At 37.8% G+C, this 19993-nt stretch overlaps 2 protein-coding genes and 1 pseudogene across 3 annotated transcripts in view; 1 reads left to right on the top strand and 2 right to left on the bottom strand.

Moving 5' to 3' along the window:
- Window positions 1-1285: 1285 nt before the first annotated feature.
- The window catches only part of ftr84 (finTRIM family, member 84), a 61055-nt gene continuing 42347 nt past the window's right edge, over window positions 1286-19993 (top strand). For both annotated transcript variants that reach the window (XM_073951149.1, XM_073951148.1), the window contains exon 1: window positions 1286-1359. The gene's annotated coding sequence lies outside the window, so the exon portion shown is untranslated. The remainder of the gene's footprint in view (window positions 1360-19993) is intronic.
- Window positions 5529-13295, bottom strand: tagln2 (transgelin 2). Its single transcript, NM_201576.1, is given in 5 exon segments — window positions 5529-6230; window positions 7547-7649; window positions 8842-9013; window positions 9104-9288; window positions 13146-13295. Coding segments are annotated over 4 exon segments (606 nt in total). The 5' UTR covers window positions 9284-9288; window positions 13146-13295; the 3' UTR covers window positions 5529-6079.
- On the bottom strand, window positions 17040-19661 carry LOC137490143 (uncharacterized; annotated as a pseudogene).

The following is a 19993-nucleotide window of genomic DNA, read 5'->3' as shown; positions in this document are numbered from 1 at the left end:
TGCCAGAGGTCAGAGGAGAATGGCCAGACTGGTTCCAGCTGATAGAAAGGCAACAGTAATTCAACTCACTTGTTTCAACAGATGTATGCAGAAGAGCATCTCTGAGTGCACAACACATCGAACCTTGAGGCAGATGGGCTACAGCAGCAGAAAACCACGCCAGGTGCCAATTCTGACAGCTAAGAACAGGAAACTGAGGTGACAGTTCACACAGGCTCCCCAAAATTAGACAATAGAAGATAGGAATTTGATTTCTGCTGCGACTTTCAGTTTTAGGGTCAGAACTTGGCATCAACAACATGAAAGCATGAATCCATCCTGCCTTGAATCAGCAGTTCAGGCAGGTGGTGTAATGGTGTGGGAATATTTTTCTGGCACACTTTAGGTACCAACTGGTACCAATTGAGCATTGTGTCAATGCCACAGCCTACCTGAGTATTGTTGCTGACCATGTCCATCCTTTTATGACCACAGTGTACCAATCTTCTGATGTACTTCCAGCAGGATAATGCGCCATGTCATAAAGTGTGAATCATCTCAGACTGGTTTCTTGACCATGAAAATAAGTTCAGTGTGCTCAAATGGGCTAAACAGTCACCAGATTCAATCCAATAGAACACCTTTGGTATGTGGTGGAACGGGGAGATTCACATCTTAGATGTGCAGTCGACAAATCTGCAGCAACCTCGTGGTGCTATCATGTCAATATTGACCAAAATCTCTGAGGAATATTTCCAGTACCTTGTTGAATCTATGCCACAGTGGATAAGGGCAGTTTTGAAGGCAAAAGGGAGTCCAACAGTTTGTCTACAATTCATTTAAAAGCTTTTACATTGGAAGTTATATTATTTTAGGTACATTGAGTTTATAGAGTGGGGGTTGACATAGTGCTTATAGTGTTCTGGCAAATTAGGGGCCTAGTGGGTTGCCAGGGATTACCAACATTCCATATAACCTTTACATTGCACAAAAGACTCTCAACAGTGGTAAGTTTTTGTTTTTAACATTAATAAAATCTTCCCCTCACTTAGAACAAATGAAGAAGTCTTGCTCATGAGAAAATAAATGTGCTTTTGTGTCACGTGTCACTTATTAAACAATCCATTTGCAGCAAAAATACAACTCGTTTGCACCTGAAACTAAATTTTTGAGATGAGGAGGTTTGCTATGAAAGTTGCACGTTTTATAATCACCGTGATTTCGTGGGAAAAATGACAATTTCTTTCACACAGTTGAACAAGAGAATTACGACTGTGTATTATCAGCGGATTTGGCAACTCTGGCTGTGGCATATTGGTTTAGTTGGTGTGTCAAACACCAACTCAGGAAAAATAATCCCTATGAAATGAAACTTCAAAGGTAAAGTACACGGTTTACACCTTTTTATGCTTAAATCTTGTATTTCATGTATTAGATAAATTAGTTTATGCTGTGTATTTAGCTTGAGAACCTGACTGTGCAGCTGCGATTGCGTATTGTGGGAATGTTGAAGAAACTATTGGTATTTTTTTTTTCATATAGGCGATTGTAGCCCGACTCTTGTTGATACATAAAATGGGCTACTTGAATATCTTCTGTTGAATCTGAACCTGGCCTGCAGTCCAAACTTTCTAAGCATTGTATTTCTAGGAACAGGAAACGTACACATTGGACTATAAAATTGTTGTTTTTGTCTGTTGCAACACACTGTTCATAGCAACTCTCGGCCAAGAAGGTCAAGTTGCAACATTAGATTTTATTTTCAGTGGAATTACTAGGATAGCAAGACAGAGTTTCGGAATGATAACGAAGAAAGTTCAAATAAAGGCAACATCATCTTTTTGGTGGTGACATGAAGTTGTTGAGTACAGCTTGCTACATAAACAAAGATATCCAGTGCAAACTAAATGAATTACATTTTATGACTGTACATTATTCAATATTCATACCGAAAGAACGCTTGGATCTATTTAAACAATCTGGTAAGTCTTGCCGTTGGTTTGAGTGTCCACCAGCAGATGGCAGCACAGTACACATAATGCGTATGTCTATCGTTTCACACCCAAACTAATTGAATCTGTCGTTTTCATAGCGGCCATAACAAAATATTTAACCACCCGAGAATACTTTTCTTCTGTATCAAACCACAGAAATAATGATTATTTTCTTGTAGTTAATGTTTCGTTCTGGGCTGTGGCTTGTTGTTCTGGCAGCTGCTGTTGTTGTTGTTGTTTTTACCATAAATGTCAATGGAATTTCGGTTATGTAATTCTGGTGATCTGCTGAGCCACCAGAGACCCATGCTAAATCATGTAATGAACAGACCAGGAAGTGTGAAGGCAGGATGTATAGAGAAGGAAGGAAGGGGGAAGACAAAGGGATGTCAGTACTAGAATAAGATTTATATAGTTCTCAGATGTTCTTTTGTTTCCCAATAATTACAGTGACATTCCAACAGGCTCCTGATATTTATTATAATTCTTTTTTTCCCCAAACACTCTGCACCAGCCTTGAATAATACAACAGTAAACCTAATATAATCATACACTTGATACTGTACACATTCAGGACTAGGCCTAGTCTGTTTCAAACCTTTTAAATGTTATTAGGATAATTTATTTTGTATTGCGATATACAGATGAGTGAAAAACTCTGGGCAGTCTTAAAAAAGCTTGTTTGTTGACTGAATGGAGGCAGATAAAAATATAAATCTCTGTAAGAAAGAGCTTGATTTCTAGCTTCTTGAGGCTGTCCCACCAGAAGAATTAAATTCACCATAAAAATAAAATGACATATTTATTAGAAAGGGGTAAAACAAATTTAAGTTATTTAAAATATGCATGGACGGCATCAATATGGATGCCTGTAGTGTGCATTTCATTCTAATATTAATTTTGTTGTACATCATGTGTGTGTTGTGGTGTTGGTTTGCTTTGAATGGCCCATTTTTAATGAATTTGGTTCAAAGTAATCTTATGGATAGTGCATCATTTATTTTATTTTTTTTTCTAAAAGAAACAATTATAGTCTCTAGGCAAACTATAAAAACATTAAGGTTATGCGCATTCCTGTCATATAGGACTGTATGTGTGCATGCACATAGTGTAGGGTTTTGTTGTTGTTGTTTTTTTTGCATGCATAACACAGCATTCTTAGTCACTTACTGTACATAGGTCTTTGTAAACAGGGATTGTTTTCACAATACTGTTGTCTTTATGCAAAACATTTTTAAAGTGCAAAGGAAATCTATTTATACATATAAACTGTCTATATTTGAGTGCGTAAATATGCCGGGCAAGTCAAATGTTTGGAGTCACATGATTGAATGTTTCTTCTTAATGGTCTTAAAACATCCTTGTTCAGAAGGCACGGGAAAAATAGGTTATCTACACATTAATCCCTTTACTAAACCTAGTTTTATTCACTGTTTATTTAAGGCCTGTAAAGGAGATTAAAAGTAAGTGTATCTAATTAAACAAGATCCAAACTCAGTCCTGGAGGGCCATTGTGCTGCATATTTTAGTTGCAACTCCAATTAAACATACCTGAGGCAGCTAATCAAGCTCTTTCTAGGTATACTAGATCACCAGGCAGGTGTGTTTGATTAGGGTTGGAGCAAAACTATGCAGGACACCGGCCCTCCAGGACCGAGTTTGGACACCCCTGCTCTAAAGGGGTTAGAGCATAGAGATGAGCTCTTCCCAAAAGAGTGCTGTGCGTAATACCAAATAACTGCACAATTGATCATGGTCTAAAGTTTCCATCACATGTATTTTTCAAAAAGCCTTCATTCCAAAAATTCCATTTGATCACTTTGGTTTGGAGTAACACTTCAGTATGGCAGCCATGATTTTTTCACTGCCCTTTGGAGGACAATATATTCCAATTTGGAATGCACCAATAGACTGGGCAAGTAAGACAACGCTGATCTCAGAACTGGCATTAGCATTATTATTGTTAATTTATAAAGCAGTACATCCTTGATAAACTTTCTGACATGCATTGCTCTCTGGGGGTTTTTGCTCAACTGCTGGAGCTCAGACGTGCACATGACAGCGCATTTGTGTGTGTGTGTGTGTGTCTGTGGACCCATGATGTGTGTTTTTAGCGGTATAGTGTGGACGGAGAGCTGTTTAGAAATGCTAGATGAAACGCCAGTGAAAACGTGGATAGCTTTGCAAAAAACAAAAAAGTGCAAACATTTGTTGTAAAAGATCCAAAGAAAATCGGCACACTGCCACTTTAGCTCTCAAAAAATCTTTAATGTCACACGGTCATATGATGTCAACACAATGTGTACATAATGTTTTTTCCCCCTAGGTCTACTGGCCTTGTGGTTGATTCATGTGATTTTGTGCAGGTGTGATGCGCTATATTTATATATTGAATACTCTGTCTCCGAGGATGTTAATAGTGAAAATTTGGATTTGTATTTTAAATGTTTTTTTTATAATGGTATGTATGTATCTCATATTGTCATATGTATATTATTGTATGTAAATGTTCCTGTTTATCGGCTTGTTAGCTGATTGTGATAATTGACTGCAGGTGCTGTGTAGAGCTGTTTCACTATTTCTGGAGTACTTCCATTTATAATGCTTTACCAGATGAAGACCATGTCGATCGAAACGTTGTGACATTGTGACATTAAAGATTTTTTGAGAGCTAAAGTGGCAGTGTACCGATTTTCTTTGGATCTTTTGCCACAAAAGTGGATAGTTTTAAAATGGCATTTTAGAATGAAAACTAAGACGTATTAGTGTATAAACGGGGCTTAAGTGTGTATTTTTCGTGATCAGGTTTGCGCGGGGCGAGGAGGAGGATTGCGATACTGGCTCAGCATCGTGATGTCTATCGGCTATCGATAATAGACTATGGCATCGTCTAATGACGCAACCCTACAGGGAACTCCACATCCACTCCACATTTAGTTATGTGAACCAAAAATTATCCATGTAGCCCCAATACAAAATGATTAAGTTAATATAAAAAGCCTGCATGTAAATTATATGTATGATGTGTTACAGGGTAGGACCTATGTTTTGAAAATCTCTGGTCTAAATGTCTGTCTGGTACTGCGTGTGCGTTCGTGCGTGTTAGAGGATCAGATAAAAATCTCATTACTCTCAGACCATGTCTGTAAGTTAATTTATATTGCTCATAGATTGTTGCCATGGTGCTTCTGTTCAGGCTAAGAAAAATAATGATGGCAAAGAAAACCCTCCAACCTTAAGCTCCACCTCCAATTTCACCCAAGTTTGAACGCCTTTTGCAACTTCTGTGGAATTCCATGTCAGCGCTCAGATCACCCTCTTACTCTCTCACTCCCTCTTTTTCTTCTGCTCAGTTCTGTTTTCCTTCTTCCACAACTAAAGCATGACCTTTTTTTCAGTAAAAGCAGAAAGCTCAGACTGCATAAAGAGATGAAGCAAGAAATATTTTTGGGTCAGAGGGGTGGGAGAAAATCTTATCTGGCATCTGTAACTACCGGAAGGGTTACGTAATTGTCAGTGTGAGACAAAGGAAGCTAAATGAAACACAACTGAGACTTTTATTAACTGAATTTTATTAGCAAAATCAATTATTAGTTACTCATATACAATGTATAAACATAATGATGTGAAGATCTAGATTTGTATTGAATTTTTTAGATCACAAAATAAGTTTATAGCCGAGCATACAAATTAAATCTACAGAAACACAAGACAAGACAAACACCTGACTGTGCGAAGCCAAATTTACCTTACAGGCTTTTTGTTCCCATGGTGTGCAGCAGAGTGCGTTTCTCTGGAATGTTAATAATAGAATAATGGAATGTATGTCTGTCTGCGCCATAATAGAATTGAGATCTAAATGGAATGTATGGAACACTGGCTCATGTGAGGAGTAAAGATTGGATTCTGAAACAAGGACCTAGAGCAGTTTTGTTTTTTGTTTTTTTCTTGAAATGATACAACGCATTTGTAAACTTTGGTTTTAGCTGTGTGTTATGTTCATTTTTTTTGTCCAGCTGGGGTCTGCTGAAGGTTTAAGTAAGACTATGCAACTGGTCAGTCTTTCTGATGGGCTGAGAAAGACCGATCACAGGTCATCCGGCTTTTTATTGGTTGTTTAGGATCTGCCGAGGTCGTCCGTAACCGGTCATTCCTGCTTGCGATGCCCCTTTGTTGGTGCCCATCTGTAGGCCGATTACACTCTGGCCTTCTTTCATCTGCTCCTCAGAGAACTCTCTCCTGTTCTCTTGTGATTTCCTGATGGAAATGAATAATATTAATAATATTTACAAAAAAATTAGCACTCTTCTGTAGGGTTGGGCTATAAAACTCATTAACTGAACAATAATTATCACGATTTTATGAACTCCTGTTCAATAAATAAAACTCAATAAATGCCCATTAAAAAAATTATGCTTCAAAGCAGACATTTTTTAATGTGAAAGTTTAGCTTTGATCAGTAGCAGATCTTGGTCTTAAAGTGATCACGCGATTCGCTCCAGAGAAAATTGCTTGGATTTAGTGTTGAACACAGTTGTCTCTGTGAATTGAACTGCTGATCCATTATTGCATTAATGTATAATAACAGTAATAGTTGTAAGCTTATTTTTCACTTAGGAATGGGAAGAGCCATTTGCAAATTTAATGTGTCTGGCGTCAGGAGTCATTCTCTCCCAGCTAATTTTAAGCTGTGCAAAGTAACTTTTTACGCTGCTTTTTTTAACCATCCTATTATATTATTTGAAGGTAGTGTAGGGCTGGGTGATTAATCGAAAGTAAACTGCAAACGAAAATGGTCAAAGTTGCGATTGTAATGCACATCTTGTCAGGGAAGCACTGTTGTGTGATCAGCAGTATATCTTCTCCAAAGGCCAGAGGGCGCTCCTGTGTGAAGGAGCCAAAGGAATGCCAATATTTACCTGCTTTCGTTAATTCAGTGTGCCTAATAATCATATTACTGTGGAATCATCTTATACAAAGATTTTTTTAAAACACTCAACTAGTGTTGTCACAACACTTGAATTTGATAATTCAACGTTACTTAAAACGTAAAGTAAAAAATGATTTCTGAAGGCTCTTGTGATGTAATGGCTGCTGAAACTTTGTTACATTTAAAGTGTTGCAGTTCTATTAGCACCCACAAGTTGTCTAGCAAGTTCACTGAGCATATGAAATCTTTCAAAGACATTAAAAAAACATTAAAAAAAACATTAAAAGACATTAAAAAATCTTTCTGACCCCAAACACACTCGGCGTGTTTTCAAACAAATTATCATCCTAAGCGGCCAGAGAAGCTGTATTTGCTTCTGTTAACTTCTGCTTGTTTATAGCCGTCTCTCTCTTCTTTTGTAAAGTTTCATAATCGCATATTTCTATTAGACCGACATACTGGACGCATTAAAACTGTCTGGCCAATAAGTGTTTGTAATCATGTTGCTATGACGATCTGCCACATCTACAGATCGCCCAGCACAGTGGCTTGTTTTTGTTGTCTGGTCGCTATGGTGATGAGCTGCCGGTTCATTCTGCGAACAGGAAGAAGAAATGACAAGTTGACAACAGCAAGCACTTACTTTGGGAACCAAGCAGGGTCACCACGGTAACAACCGTCATCCTTAGTAACAGCCAGACTCCCCAAAGACAACAGTGTCATTTGCACAGCAGCGAGGTCCTTACCTAACAAAACACACACATACAACATAGACCTCATCACAATCATGTCTTTAGCTGTTTTTCATGAGAACGGTAGTGTAACTGTGGTCTTATGAACTGTTTCAACTTTGTGATTGTTAGTTTTTGTTAGTTTCTCATTGTTTTGTGTGTAATTTTTACTTTGTTTATTTGCTTTCTATTTTGGTTTTGGTATAAAAGTTTATATATATATATATATATATATATATATATATATATATATATATATATATATATATATATATATATATATATATATATATATAGAGGTGTGAATCTACACTGGTCTCATGGTTCAGTTCAGTTACGATTATCATGCCATCAATTCGATATCTCTGTGAATAGCAGTGCATTGAAGATGATTTACAATTTTATATTTTACTTGATATTTTACTTAATTCTTGAAATTAAAAATTATATATATTTATATTTACATACTATTTGTAATACAATTTTGTCAACATGAGCGTTCATAGCCAATAAACTATTGTAAATATCCTGCTTGCTTTCTGAGCCTTGTCAAGCGAATTCTTACACGGCAATGATTGGTCACGCTCAACAGAAAGGGCTGCGATTGGCTCTGACACTCTAGTGCTGTTCACAGATGAGTGACGGCATAAACGGCAGCCGCGATTACAGCTTTTATGATAGAAGCGGTGGAGAAAACTCGCTTTGTAGACATGCGCTTGTGTCTGGATCCACAAGTATCGCTATAACAGCTGAGAGGAAAGGAAATGTCACGCCAGCAGGTCAAAGGGCAACGGTGGGAGAGAGAGAAATAGAGTTTACTTTTATTTTCTCAATTGCAGTGAAATAGGGGCTTCTGCTGTAACTTCAGTGTTAGTGAAAGACTGTCCAGCAAATATGCACATACATGTAGTGAATTGTGCACAGTTTTTGTGTTTTTAAGTAGTTGCAGTGTTTAAATTACTCGCGGTCGCCTTCCTCGTCATGGCATTTTACCGCGACATAGCGCATATGAGATAAATGACGTTAGTGCGTAATAACCTATCTATTACTGAACTGATACTCAATTGTCTGCATTGCAGTGTGCACCATAGAAACAACTGATTTTGACACCCCTATAATATATCTATATATTGAGAAAGGCTTGAACACATTTTTGTATAATATAAAATTAAAATGAATGTTAAGCTGAAGGTAAAGAGACTCTCACCCTCCCATAAGTCGACTGTCTGAAAGATGTCAGATTTGGTGATTCCGTATCGTTCGGCAGCAGTGAGAAACTGAGAGATCTGCTCCATCTGTTTAAAAGCCATGCTAGAACTCTGGATCTTCTTCACAGGCTTTGAGTCTTTGAAGAGACTGTTGATCAGCTCGCATAAAATCTGCAAAGATAGAATAAGAAAAGAGTCAGTCATAATTCTGGAAATATGTTGCTATGACTTAACCTCATCAAACTGATTGCGGTGACTTACACATCCATCCTTGAGCCACTGCTGAAAGCCTTGTTTTCCAGGTTGAGGTTTTCCTATAGCTTCTCCACACTGACTGACGATCCACTGTACCAGCCGCCCCTCCAGCTCTGGGTCATACTTTTTGTCTATCTTGCTCTGCACCTCGCGACTCAGACCGTAGGACGGACCTTTATTTGCCATTTTGACTGAGAAAACATACACACAAGTCCTTTCACTTCAGTTATTTGTTTCCACTTGTGACCATTAGTTGTAGTTCAGTATTTATTGTTTCAATATATTTACTTTCAATTTTAGTTTTTGGCATCGTTTGTTACACTGTCTAAGATATTGTCTTAAGTTATTATTTTTGCTGATATCAATACTGGCATTATTATAACTGGTTATATCCAGTGTTGGGGGTATTGCATTACAAGTAATGCGAGTTATGTAATAATATGACTTTTCTTAGTAATGAGTATAGTAACGCATTACTTTTCAAAATTAAGTTATAATCTTTGAGTTACTTGAAAAAAATAATGCAAGTTACTTTTTAGTTTAGTTAATTGCTTTAAAAAAATAAATTGCTGAATTAAAATGAACACAGACACATTGAATCCCACACAATGAGAGAATGTTGGAACAGACAGAAATAAAGATGGCAGGGCTTTAGATTTCTGCAATGGAAAATTCACATTATTTTAAACACATGGAAGAAAATAAAAAGGGGATTGTCTCAGTGGACAGTGATTTTACTTCACTAATAAGATAAAAAGTACAAAAGTGGCAAACACGTTGCTTTAAACATTCATTATTCTGTGTATACAGCATCTAGAGGTCTGGGCTCAGGAAGTTGTTCGAAGATAACATTATCCTATGTTACTTATTTATTTTTTTCTATTTAAAAAAAGAAGAAAAAAAACCCCTGCAAGTTCTAACGGAATAGAAACACAAAAGAAACTTAAAAGTTACTGATTATAAAAAGTACCCAAGTAACTTAACTAGTTACTTTTTTGGTGAGTCACTCAATATTGTAACAAACTACTTTCTAAAGTAACTTTCCCCAACATTGCTTCAGTCATTCAGCAGATGCTTTTATCCAAAGTGACCTACAATTGAATAATATGCAAGAATTTCTATATTTTATCTGTTCCATTGGTAACTTTTCTGTGAAGAGCTTGTAAAGAAATGTAATAAATGAAACCAAAGCTCTGTAAACTGAAACTGGCATCTAGCATTAAGTACCTCGCCTGTAAATATGATGATGCTGCTGAAATGACATCGCTTGTGCAAATATCACTACTCTATAATTAGATGCTTTCTTTACTTCTATTTTCTCAGTTTACTTAACAGCCGCTGACATCATCCTTTAAAGGGACAGTTCCCCCAGAAATAACATTTCCGTTATTATTTACTTGTTTCAAACTTGTTTGAGTTTCTTTTTATGTTGAACACAACAGATTTAAAAAAAAAAAAAAAAAAAAAGTTAGAAACCGTTAACTGTTGACTTTTTTTTTAACCATTGACCTTATTTATGTTAATGGCTGCTGGTTTACAATATTCTTCACAATATCTTGTTTTTTTGTTCATCGTAAAAAAGAAACTCATAAACATTTAGAACCAATCAGTAAATAGCGAATACATTGTTATTTTTTGGATGAACTATATTTTTACACTTTTGCTTTTTTGTTTTATAAAGTTACTATTTACTTTTTATTTTTCATTAAAGATAATACCAGACCAAACTTATAAAAAAGCTGTGCTTTTGTATTTTTTTTAAGCTGCCCCCCTTTATTTTGCATGATTTGTTCAGTAAGGTTTCGTTTTGCTGAAAGCTGGAATCTGTGTAGGCAGAACGTTTCACTTTGGTTAAAGTATGTGTTAACTGCCATGAAAATCACTTAAAGTAAATTTCATAACAGTAATGCCAAGTTCCATCGCGAGAAATTTATATGCTTTGGCAATAACCTAAACTCAAAGGTGTATGTAATCCTAATAAAGCATGTAACAGCCTCTAAATCAGCATCTAAATTAGCGAAGAGAAAGGCATTTAACTTGAGTCTTGACTAGAAACTGATGACCATGAAGTTTAAAAAATGATGCAACCTGCTTTTGAGTCAACGTGTACTTATCACCATTGAAACAGCTGTTATAGGCCATACTGCATTTATCAGGCCTTCATTTGAATTCATTACTGTCGCATGCGCCTCATCAAGAACTAAAATGCAAACACAACAGTATAGGCAAACTACTACAAATAGAAAGTGACAGTCCTACCCTAAATCATCAACTAAAAGTTACCTAAAACTTATATAACGTTTTGTCACCAAACTTACCAGAAAATCATTGGTTTGAGAGTTCTGTGTGAGCTGTGTTTTATACAGTACATTACTACAATATTTACAATGAACTAGGGCTGGGCGATATGGCAAAAATGCATTCTCAATTAATTCTTTTCCATATTGAACGATAACAATATATATTTCGATATCAGTTGTACCCCAACAATGACTGAAGCTATAAAAAAAATGAGAGGGTCCATTAAATAGCATAACCTATTTCAGTGCATCTCTAATATCAACACACTTTTAGATTCTCATTGTTGCACATTTCTGCTGTGTGATTGGCTCTTAGAAAGTCCAGAGCTTATCATTATTATTGACATAAATTTCATCACGATTCAGTATAATATTGTTTACTGGCCCAGCCCTACAATAAACCTTCAAAATTGTGCAGAAATATTGTGATGCACCTCTAGTGTCTAAAAGGTCAGAATTTGTGATTACTGTCTGACTCCTTTACAACATCCAAACACATAAAGCATATTCTAGTTCATTTTTCCTCCCTGCTGTTTCCACTTTAGTGCACTCAGATTCCACAGTAATCTCTAGAATTGCTATAATACCAGACATTCACAAACCTGTCATACACAAGCACATATCCATTTCCCTGCAAATCATTAAACTCAGTCATCTCTGCTTTGGGTGATGTATGAAAATGACAAGTTACAACTTGCTCTGCCCATGTTTGTAGAGAAGGTGAGGTTACTGGGTGTTTGTGTGTTTGTCTTATGAATGTAACATGTGCATATCACAGTCCAATCAGTTCACATCCGGTGAAGCGTTTCCTTTATTTGTAAGTAGTAGAGCCCCACCTGTTGAGCCAAACACACAAACAAAGTGCACCTGGAGTCTCTGATGCAGTTATATTGAGTTACAAAACTACCCGTACTTATAAATGTCATCACATCTCAAATTGCGTAACACAGTTCATCTTATCTGTTATTTGTCTTCAGGGAATGTATCATGCAACATTAGGACTCAGCTCTTAGTAACATCCTGAATAAGATGTGGTGCGTAAGCAGACATTTTGATATAGAAAATGAAGACACAAATGATTAAGCCTGGCTTCACGCGATGTTCAGATTAATTAAGGTTTATCAAATCAAAAAATCTAACAGTTGACTGAGCTTTAACAGCTAACACCCAGTCCTCAAATGCAGGAAACCACAGGCTGTGAGAGGAGTTGGTCTTAGTTCAGAAGCAAAAGCATTTTTGCAGAGATCTGATACTCTCATTTGAATGTCTCTCAAAAAAAAAAAAGAAAGAAAGAGAGAAAGAGAGGAGTAAAAAGAACAGCCCTCATTTTTCAGGGGAAAAACATGTGCGTCATTCAGCCAGATTATCGTTCAGTTTTGGAGAATGTGTTCTGAGAGTGAGTGAGTGTGTGTGAAGAAGAGAGTGAAATGACAGGGAGAAGACTGAACTTGCAACATGTTATCAGCTACTGCCAATAAAAACACTTTGCAGGCACAGAACATGTGAAAACAGGCAGTGGAATTTAACAGGGTTTTAAACCGTGAGCTAAAATAAACATTTCTTCATCACCTAAACATCATTCAATGTAATATTCAGTCAATACCACTAAAACTTACATCTAAATACTCAAACTCAAAATCTTTCCCTGTTATTCTTACCTGTACACCTACTGTAAGTTACTTGTACACCTTTTCTGTCTAAGTGCACATCTATTCAGTACAGAACATAGCAAAACATAGGTTACTTACCGGTATATGTATAGAAACCCTGCTCAGTAGTTTTGATGTGGAAATGCGAGTGAGTGTGAGTGTATATGAGAGTCTCTTCCTCTTTATGACAGAGTTCAGGGTCCAAGCTCAGGGAGTGCCACCCTTATGGAAATGACTTCACCAAGAGCGAGACCAAGCATGACAAAGAGGGAGTGTTGGACAGCTAGAAAGGCAAAAGAGGAGGGAACCAAGTCCATAAAAGGTCATGACTTTTTTTTCAGAGTCTCTCTTTCTCTTCACCGTTTTCTGCCCCTCCCTTCCTCTCTCGTTTTCCTGTATTGCACTGTGCGTCCTTATTTGGGAGAAGGAAAAGAAGCGGTCTGAACAGAGCCAGGAATTTCTTCACATGCCTTTTCCCTTGCACCGCCCAGAGCTGAGGGAAGAGGGTGAGAGGAATGACAAGGGCATAAATGAGAGATTTGGCATTTTGGGGGGCACAGCTGATTTGTATGTTTGATCAAACAGGAAGTCACACAGTTGACACCTGACAGAAAATAGACATGCATGCCATTCCTGACATTTTATGACATCACTGAACAAAGTGAACTAATGATGTCATCATTTAACCTGTGCTTCCATAGTAACAGTACTGAGTCACTTCCTTTTGGTTAGTTTTTATGAGTTTAACCATCTGTTAACTTGGGAATACAGACTTGAGGATCTCTTTAGGATTTGCTTAAAATAATCGTATAATGTGGCGACACAGTGGCTCAGTGGTTAGCACTGTCACCTCACAGGAAGAAGGTCTCCGGTTCGGGTCCCGGCTGGGTCAGTTGGCATTTCTGTGTGGAGTTTGCATGTTCTCCCAGTGTTTGTGTGGGTTTCCTCCGGGTGCTCCTGTTTCCACCACAAGTCCAAAGACATGCACTATAAGTGAATTCAATAGAATAAATTTTCTGTAGTGTATGAGTGTGAATGAGTGTGTACAGATGTATCCTAGTACTAGGTTGCAACTGGAAGGGCATCCGCTGTGTAAAACATATGCTGGATAAGTTGGCGGTTCATTCCGCTGTGGTGACCCCTGATGAATAAACCCAGCAGGCACAGAATGTCAAGGTAACGTCAGAATAATGTTGCATTTTGGGTGGAAATGAAAATTGGATTCACGTCAGAACCCAACACCAGGCTAACATCAAAGTCCAATGTCGGACAGATGTTGCTTTTTGGTTATTTTTTAGCACAACCTAAAATCAACCGAATATAAACGTCTAATTATGTTACAGCTTGACATTGTTGGACTGATACCACTATGACGTCCATCATACGTTGGATTTTGGTTGCTACACCTGAGGAATAAATGTTACTACTTGACATCAATATGACGTTGGTTTAAGATGTTGCCTCGACATTGGATTTTGGTCACTTTCTAACATAACCTAAAATCAACCAAATATCAATGTCATTTCATGTTAATATTGGACGTCAAAATAACATTTTTCTTAGAAGCTGCCGACCTAAATTCAACCTAATTTCAACGTCTTATATAGTTGTGTGTCTGCTGGGAAGGGACTTAGCTGAAGGGAAATAAATGAATGAATAATCGTGTAATTGTAAACAGTGTATTTGCTATTTAAGACCAATTCACGCTACACTTACAGTTAGAGAGATGGTAAAAGACCAATTTTTTGGGATTAGTGTGTTTGTTACCGCTTTCAGAGTCTGTCCTGTTTGTTGAAGAAATGTAGTGATTGTCCGTGTTAGTCTGTGTCTGTCGGTGCCGTGAGCTGGCTCTAGTCTTATGTAAGTTTTTATCTCAAAAATCCTTTAAGTTTAGTTTATTCACTGACTACTCCAAGAATGCCATTCATGGGTTTATCTCCTTTAGAAGTGTAAACAAAGCTTCCTGGAGACTATTCAAACATTGAGGGTGGTGGTCTGCTCAAATTAAAATAGTGAGTGTTTTGGGTGTGGCTGTAGCTGTCAGACAGAGCTAGAGGGTGTTTATTCAGTGTCAAATCATTATGTCTGATGTGTTACACGGGAAAATAAATTCAGGGTATGTTTACATAACAAAGTACATAAAATTTGAAGAGTACCTCTTTTGCATCTTGAGTATATTCGTATACAGATAACAATGCTAGCATAACAGTCCCTGTTGTCATGGACTTAAATAACTAAAAACACACTATTTTGCATATCAGTGTTGTAGATGGCCTAACAATATACAGGAGATGTGTTAATTCAGTCTCTCTTGTTGTTGTGCTGTGATCTTGATCAGCTCTTTAGTTCCTTACAGTTCAATAATTGTAGTGGGCCAAGCATTTTCTAGAGATTTTCAATAAAGTTGAGGTCAGGATTCAGGACTGGTCATTTCTTTATTTTAGCTGTGTTTAGCTGGTTTTACTTGTTTTTGAAGAGGTCTCATTTTCCTGCATGTAAATCGCTGGCTGATTGGGCAATAGACACTTCCATAAAATGAAAGTTGAACCAGTTTTCTATCTAGTAAACATGCTCCTCACCAAATGTCAGTCTGGCCTTATGATGCCTTGTGCTGATAAAAGTCATTGGGACTTCAGGCTAAATTCTCAGAAACATGGACCCGTTGTATGCTTAGAGACATATCTTTACCCCGTGCAGAGCCCTTAACCTGATTTCAGTCCAAGTAGAACATGTACCTGGATTAACATCTGTGTTGATCCTGAAACAGCATTTCAATCAGTCGATCGAAATATTAAGGGATATGTTTACCATTTATGTTAAGTTTAGGCTTACAATTTATGCACTTCTACATTATTGTTTTCTAGCTATTATTCCCCTCTGATTTTGGAAATAATTTACAGTTATGGAAGGGTGTAGGGGTAGGAAATAGGTATGGATTACATTTTCGAAAAAAAAAAAAAAAAGATGTTTCAGGATCAAGATGTTAATCTAGGATCTTATTGTACTTGGAAAAATTATGAAGTGCATTGAGATCTGAAGTGGTGAGCTGAGTGCCTATTGAGCTACATTTGCCCCTTATATATTTGTATTTCAATATCTACAAGCTTTTTGGGGGACTTGAATAAGTTAGAAACCCTGTAAAGATGCAATCTTCTAGAAATTGCTGATATGGAAGAACCAGTTTTTCTCATGCATAAAGGTTTGTCCATTTCACCTTCTACTGGACAACCTGATGTCGGAGGGCTTTAGTAATTTCAGAATGGCTCACTATCTTGCAAATTCAGTGAAAACTGGAAAGTTTGGCTGCCAGATCAATATCATGTTGTGGGTTATTTTAATTAATGAATTATTTATTTATTTTGATCTCCAGTGAGCATTTACATTTATGCATTTAGCAGACACTTTTTATCCAAAGCAACTTACACTCGTGAACACACACCCGGAGCAGTGGGCTGCCTGGGGAGCAGATGGGAATTTGGTGCCTTGCTCAAGGGACTAACCTCAGCCCTGGTATTGAGGTGGATATTTATTCACCTGCTGATGCCTGGACTGAAATCTGTGACCTTTAGATCCCAAGCCGAACTCTCTTACCATTAGGGCATTTTTTTTTTATGTAATGGCTTTCTGTGCCTCTACACTAGTCTTTGAAGTTTTGGCTATGTATGTACTACAGATGTGGATTCTCTTTATCTGAATCTGTAGCTGTACGGAGTTGCCTTGTGCAGTATTTCTTTATTTTAGTGAAACTTGATGATGGCAGAACCAACAAGTACATTCTCAATAAAATCACACTTTTGATTGTAATATATTCTCAAAAACGATTTGTCACCACAGTCAGTTTAATGCTTTTAATGCATTTCTTACAACTACGTAAAAGACTTCCTGATGAGTATTTCCATGAATGAAGAGAAGGTCAAACAATGTTTGTCTCCACTAGCCTTAGTTTATTCTACTCAACATAATGATCACATCACTGTCAGTGTATCTGTGAGTTTGTGTATCTTTGGCTCTGCTTCCAGCAATGACGTGCTGTTTTAGCCATCAGTTGGATAGAGTAAATATCTGCTGAAGATGTTTCTGCCCCGCATGTCTCCGCACACTTCTCTGCCAGACATGAGCTCTGCATAAGCCTGCTCTCAGGGTCTGAGATTGAACAGAACAGTTTGTGTGGCGCTGTCTTCTGCATCTTCCCTGTTGTCCTCCCATGTGCTGGCTTCTGAGCAGCCCTGCCTCACTAGTGCCACCCGCTGGTACAAACACTGCCCTTCAGAGCTCTTGTGTACACAGTCAGACTGAAGGAGAAGATGCCCGCAAATGGAGCCGTGAGGATACCTGAGTGACAGAAATATACTATTATGCATGCATTTATATATTTGTTTATAAGTGCGTTTATGAGACAGAGAGAGAGATTCTTTATATATTAAATTACCAAATTAGTTATTTTTTTGTGTTCTAAATATAATTCTAATTCTAGCCTTAGTTTTTATATTTAAATTAAAATGTTGTTGTTTTTTTCGCTCCATATTAAAAAACAATTGTATATTAGAATATTTTATTAAATATTAATATATGTAAATATTTTTTTTATCTTTGTCACCAATTCTGTTCATGATATCTATGGACTGAGTTTCCAAGCGCAGCCATGGGCTGGCGGGGGTCCAGTTGGGGGACCACAGGATTTCATCTCTGTTATTTGCAGATGATGTTGTTCTGTTGGCTTCATCGAACATGGACCTTCCGCAAACCGCCTTCTGGGGCGGTTTGCTCCCGAGTGTGATGCAGCTGGGATGAGAATCAGCACCTCCAAGCCCAAGGTCATGGTGCTCCACCTAAAAAAGGTGGTTTGCCAAAAAAGTGCTTACCCCAGGTGGAGGAGTTCAAGTATCTTGGGTTATTGTTCAAAAGTAAGGGGAGGATTGAGCTGAAGGTGAGATTGACTGGTGAAGCTGCAGCAGTAATGCGGTCGAACCGGTCCACTGCAGTAAAGAAGGAGCTGAGCCAAAAGGCATTGCTCTCGATTTACTGGTCAATTTACGTTCCTATTCTCACCTATGGTCACAAGCTTTGGGTCATGACCGAAAGGACAAGATCTCAGATACAAGTGGCTGAAATTAGTTCCTTTGCAGGTTGGCAGGGCGCACCCTTATAAATAGGGTGAGGAGCTCTGTCACCCGTGAGGAGTGAGCCGCTGCTCCTTCACATAGAGAGAAGTCAGTTGTGGTGGCTCGGGCATCTGTTTCGGATGCCTCCTGGACGTCTACTTAGGGAGGTGTTCCAGGCATGTTCACCGGGAGGCCTCGGGGAAGACCCAGGACACACTGGAAGGACTTTGTCTCTTGGCTGGCCTGGGAATGCCTCGGGGTGCCCGAAGGAGCTAGAGCAAGTGTCTAGGGAGAGGGAAGTGTGGGGTTCTCTCCTGAGACTGCTTCCCTCACGACCCGGCTCCGGAAAAGGCGACGAAAATAAATGAATAAATGAATTTTTCTTAGAATTTTACATTTATTTTATTACCATATTAATATTTAAATTTTCTTCTAATTTTGCTACGTTATTAGAATTTTTCATGTATTATTTTAAATATATTTTTGCTGCAATTTCATAAAAGTGATTTTTTTGTGTGTATATATAATTTTTTTTTAATTTTGCAAAAATTTTTCTTTAATTATTGGTTTATTAATAGTGTCTAGTTTTACTCTGATTTAAGACATTGTTTTACTTATATTTATTTGTGTATTTTATTAATTTTATTGTAATATTATTTTATCATAAGATCATTTTCTTTAAGTTTAATTTTTCTATATATTAATTTTATTTATCAAAATTTTTTGTTTATTTACATTTTCTTTAAATCCTGTGATGCTGTTTATTTTTTATTTGTTTAGCTGTGTTTTGTATTGCTCTTCTAACAACAGACAAACTACAGTATATGGATTCAGTATACAATATGTTAATAATCCTTCCAGAAGATGGATGAAGCTTTGTTGACAGACTTTGAGAGTGAAAGACAGGAAGAAGTGTTGTTGTGTACAGAGAGCAGGGTTGTATGCATTGCCGTGGTTGAGTGTGGTATTGGTATAGGGAATGGGCACATCACAAGTAAAGGGCCCAAAACATCCAGACATCTGAGCCATAGTTGTGGTAAATGCCACCGCCCTGCCAGCTGCAGTAGCAAACAAAGAGAAACACATGTGTCTTAAAATAAGAATCAATGTATCAGAGAAACAAAAGGCGTTCTTCAAAAACAGTGCATTGACCCGTGGTTTTGTCAATGAGCTCCTAAAGGTCTAACAGTGAATTCCTGACACTCATGAGGTGCTTGAATGTTTCCTTTTCCAGCTGGTCCATCTCTGCAGTGGCACAGCAGCAGCTCTTCTGACTGTATGAGCACTTGCAGTCCCAGCCTGCACATGGCAGAGAGCCCTGCCATGCGTCTGAAACTGAGAGAGGCGATAGGTCAGACGGCACGGTCTGAGAGACAAATCAAACATTGAGAGTCCCAAACGCACCTGCTGCTGCTTGCAGTTCTGGAGAAATACTGACTGTTTCTCTGGTGCCAAATAGCACAACCATCACACACACGCTGACGGCAGCAGTGCTGATCTTTACAGCCAGCATGCTTGAAAACACACACACAGATGTAGTTTGGGCTGAACAATGTATTGTTTGAGCATCATTATCACAATGTGTTTTCTGCAATAGTCACATGGCAGGAATGGATTATTTATTAAAGATTACAATATGCCGGCGCCATTAGCCTAGGGGTACTACGCGCTGACATATAGCACCAACATGCCCACGGCGACCTGAGTTCGATTCCCGGCTCGAGGTCCTTTGCCGATCCTTCCCCTCTCTCTGCTCCCAATGCTTTCCTGTCTGAATTATTTACTGTCCTGTCATAATAAAGGTGAAAAACCCCTAAAAAATAATAATAAAGATTAAAATATAAT

Source organism: Danio rerio, chromosome 5 (genome assembly GCF_049306965.1).
Source record: "Danio rerio strain Tuebingen ecotype United States chromosome 5, GRCz12tu, whole genome shotgun sequence".
Classification (NCBI taxonomy): domain Eukaryota; kingdom Metazoa; phylum Chordata; class Actinopteri; order Cypriniformes; family Danionidae; genus Danio; species Danio rerio.
Note: the sequence above shows the minus strand (reverse complement) of the source record. Positions and strands in the feature narration are given on the sequence as shown.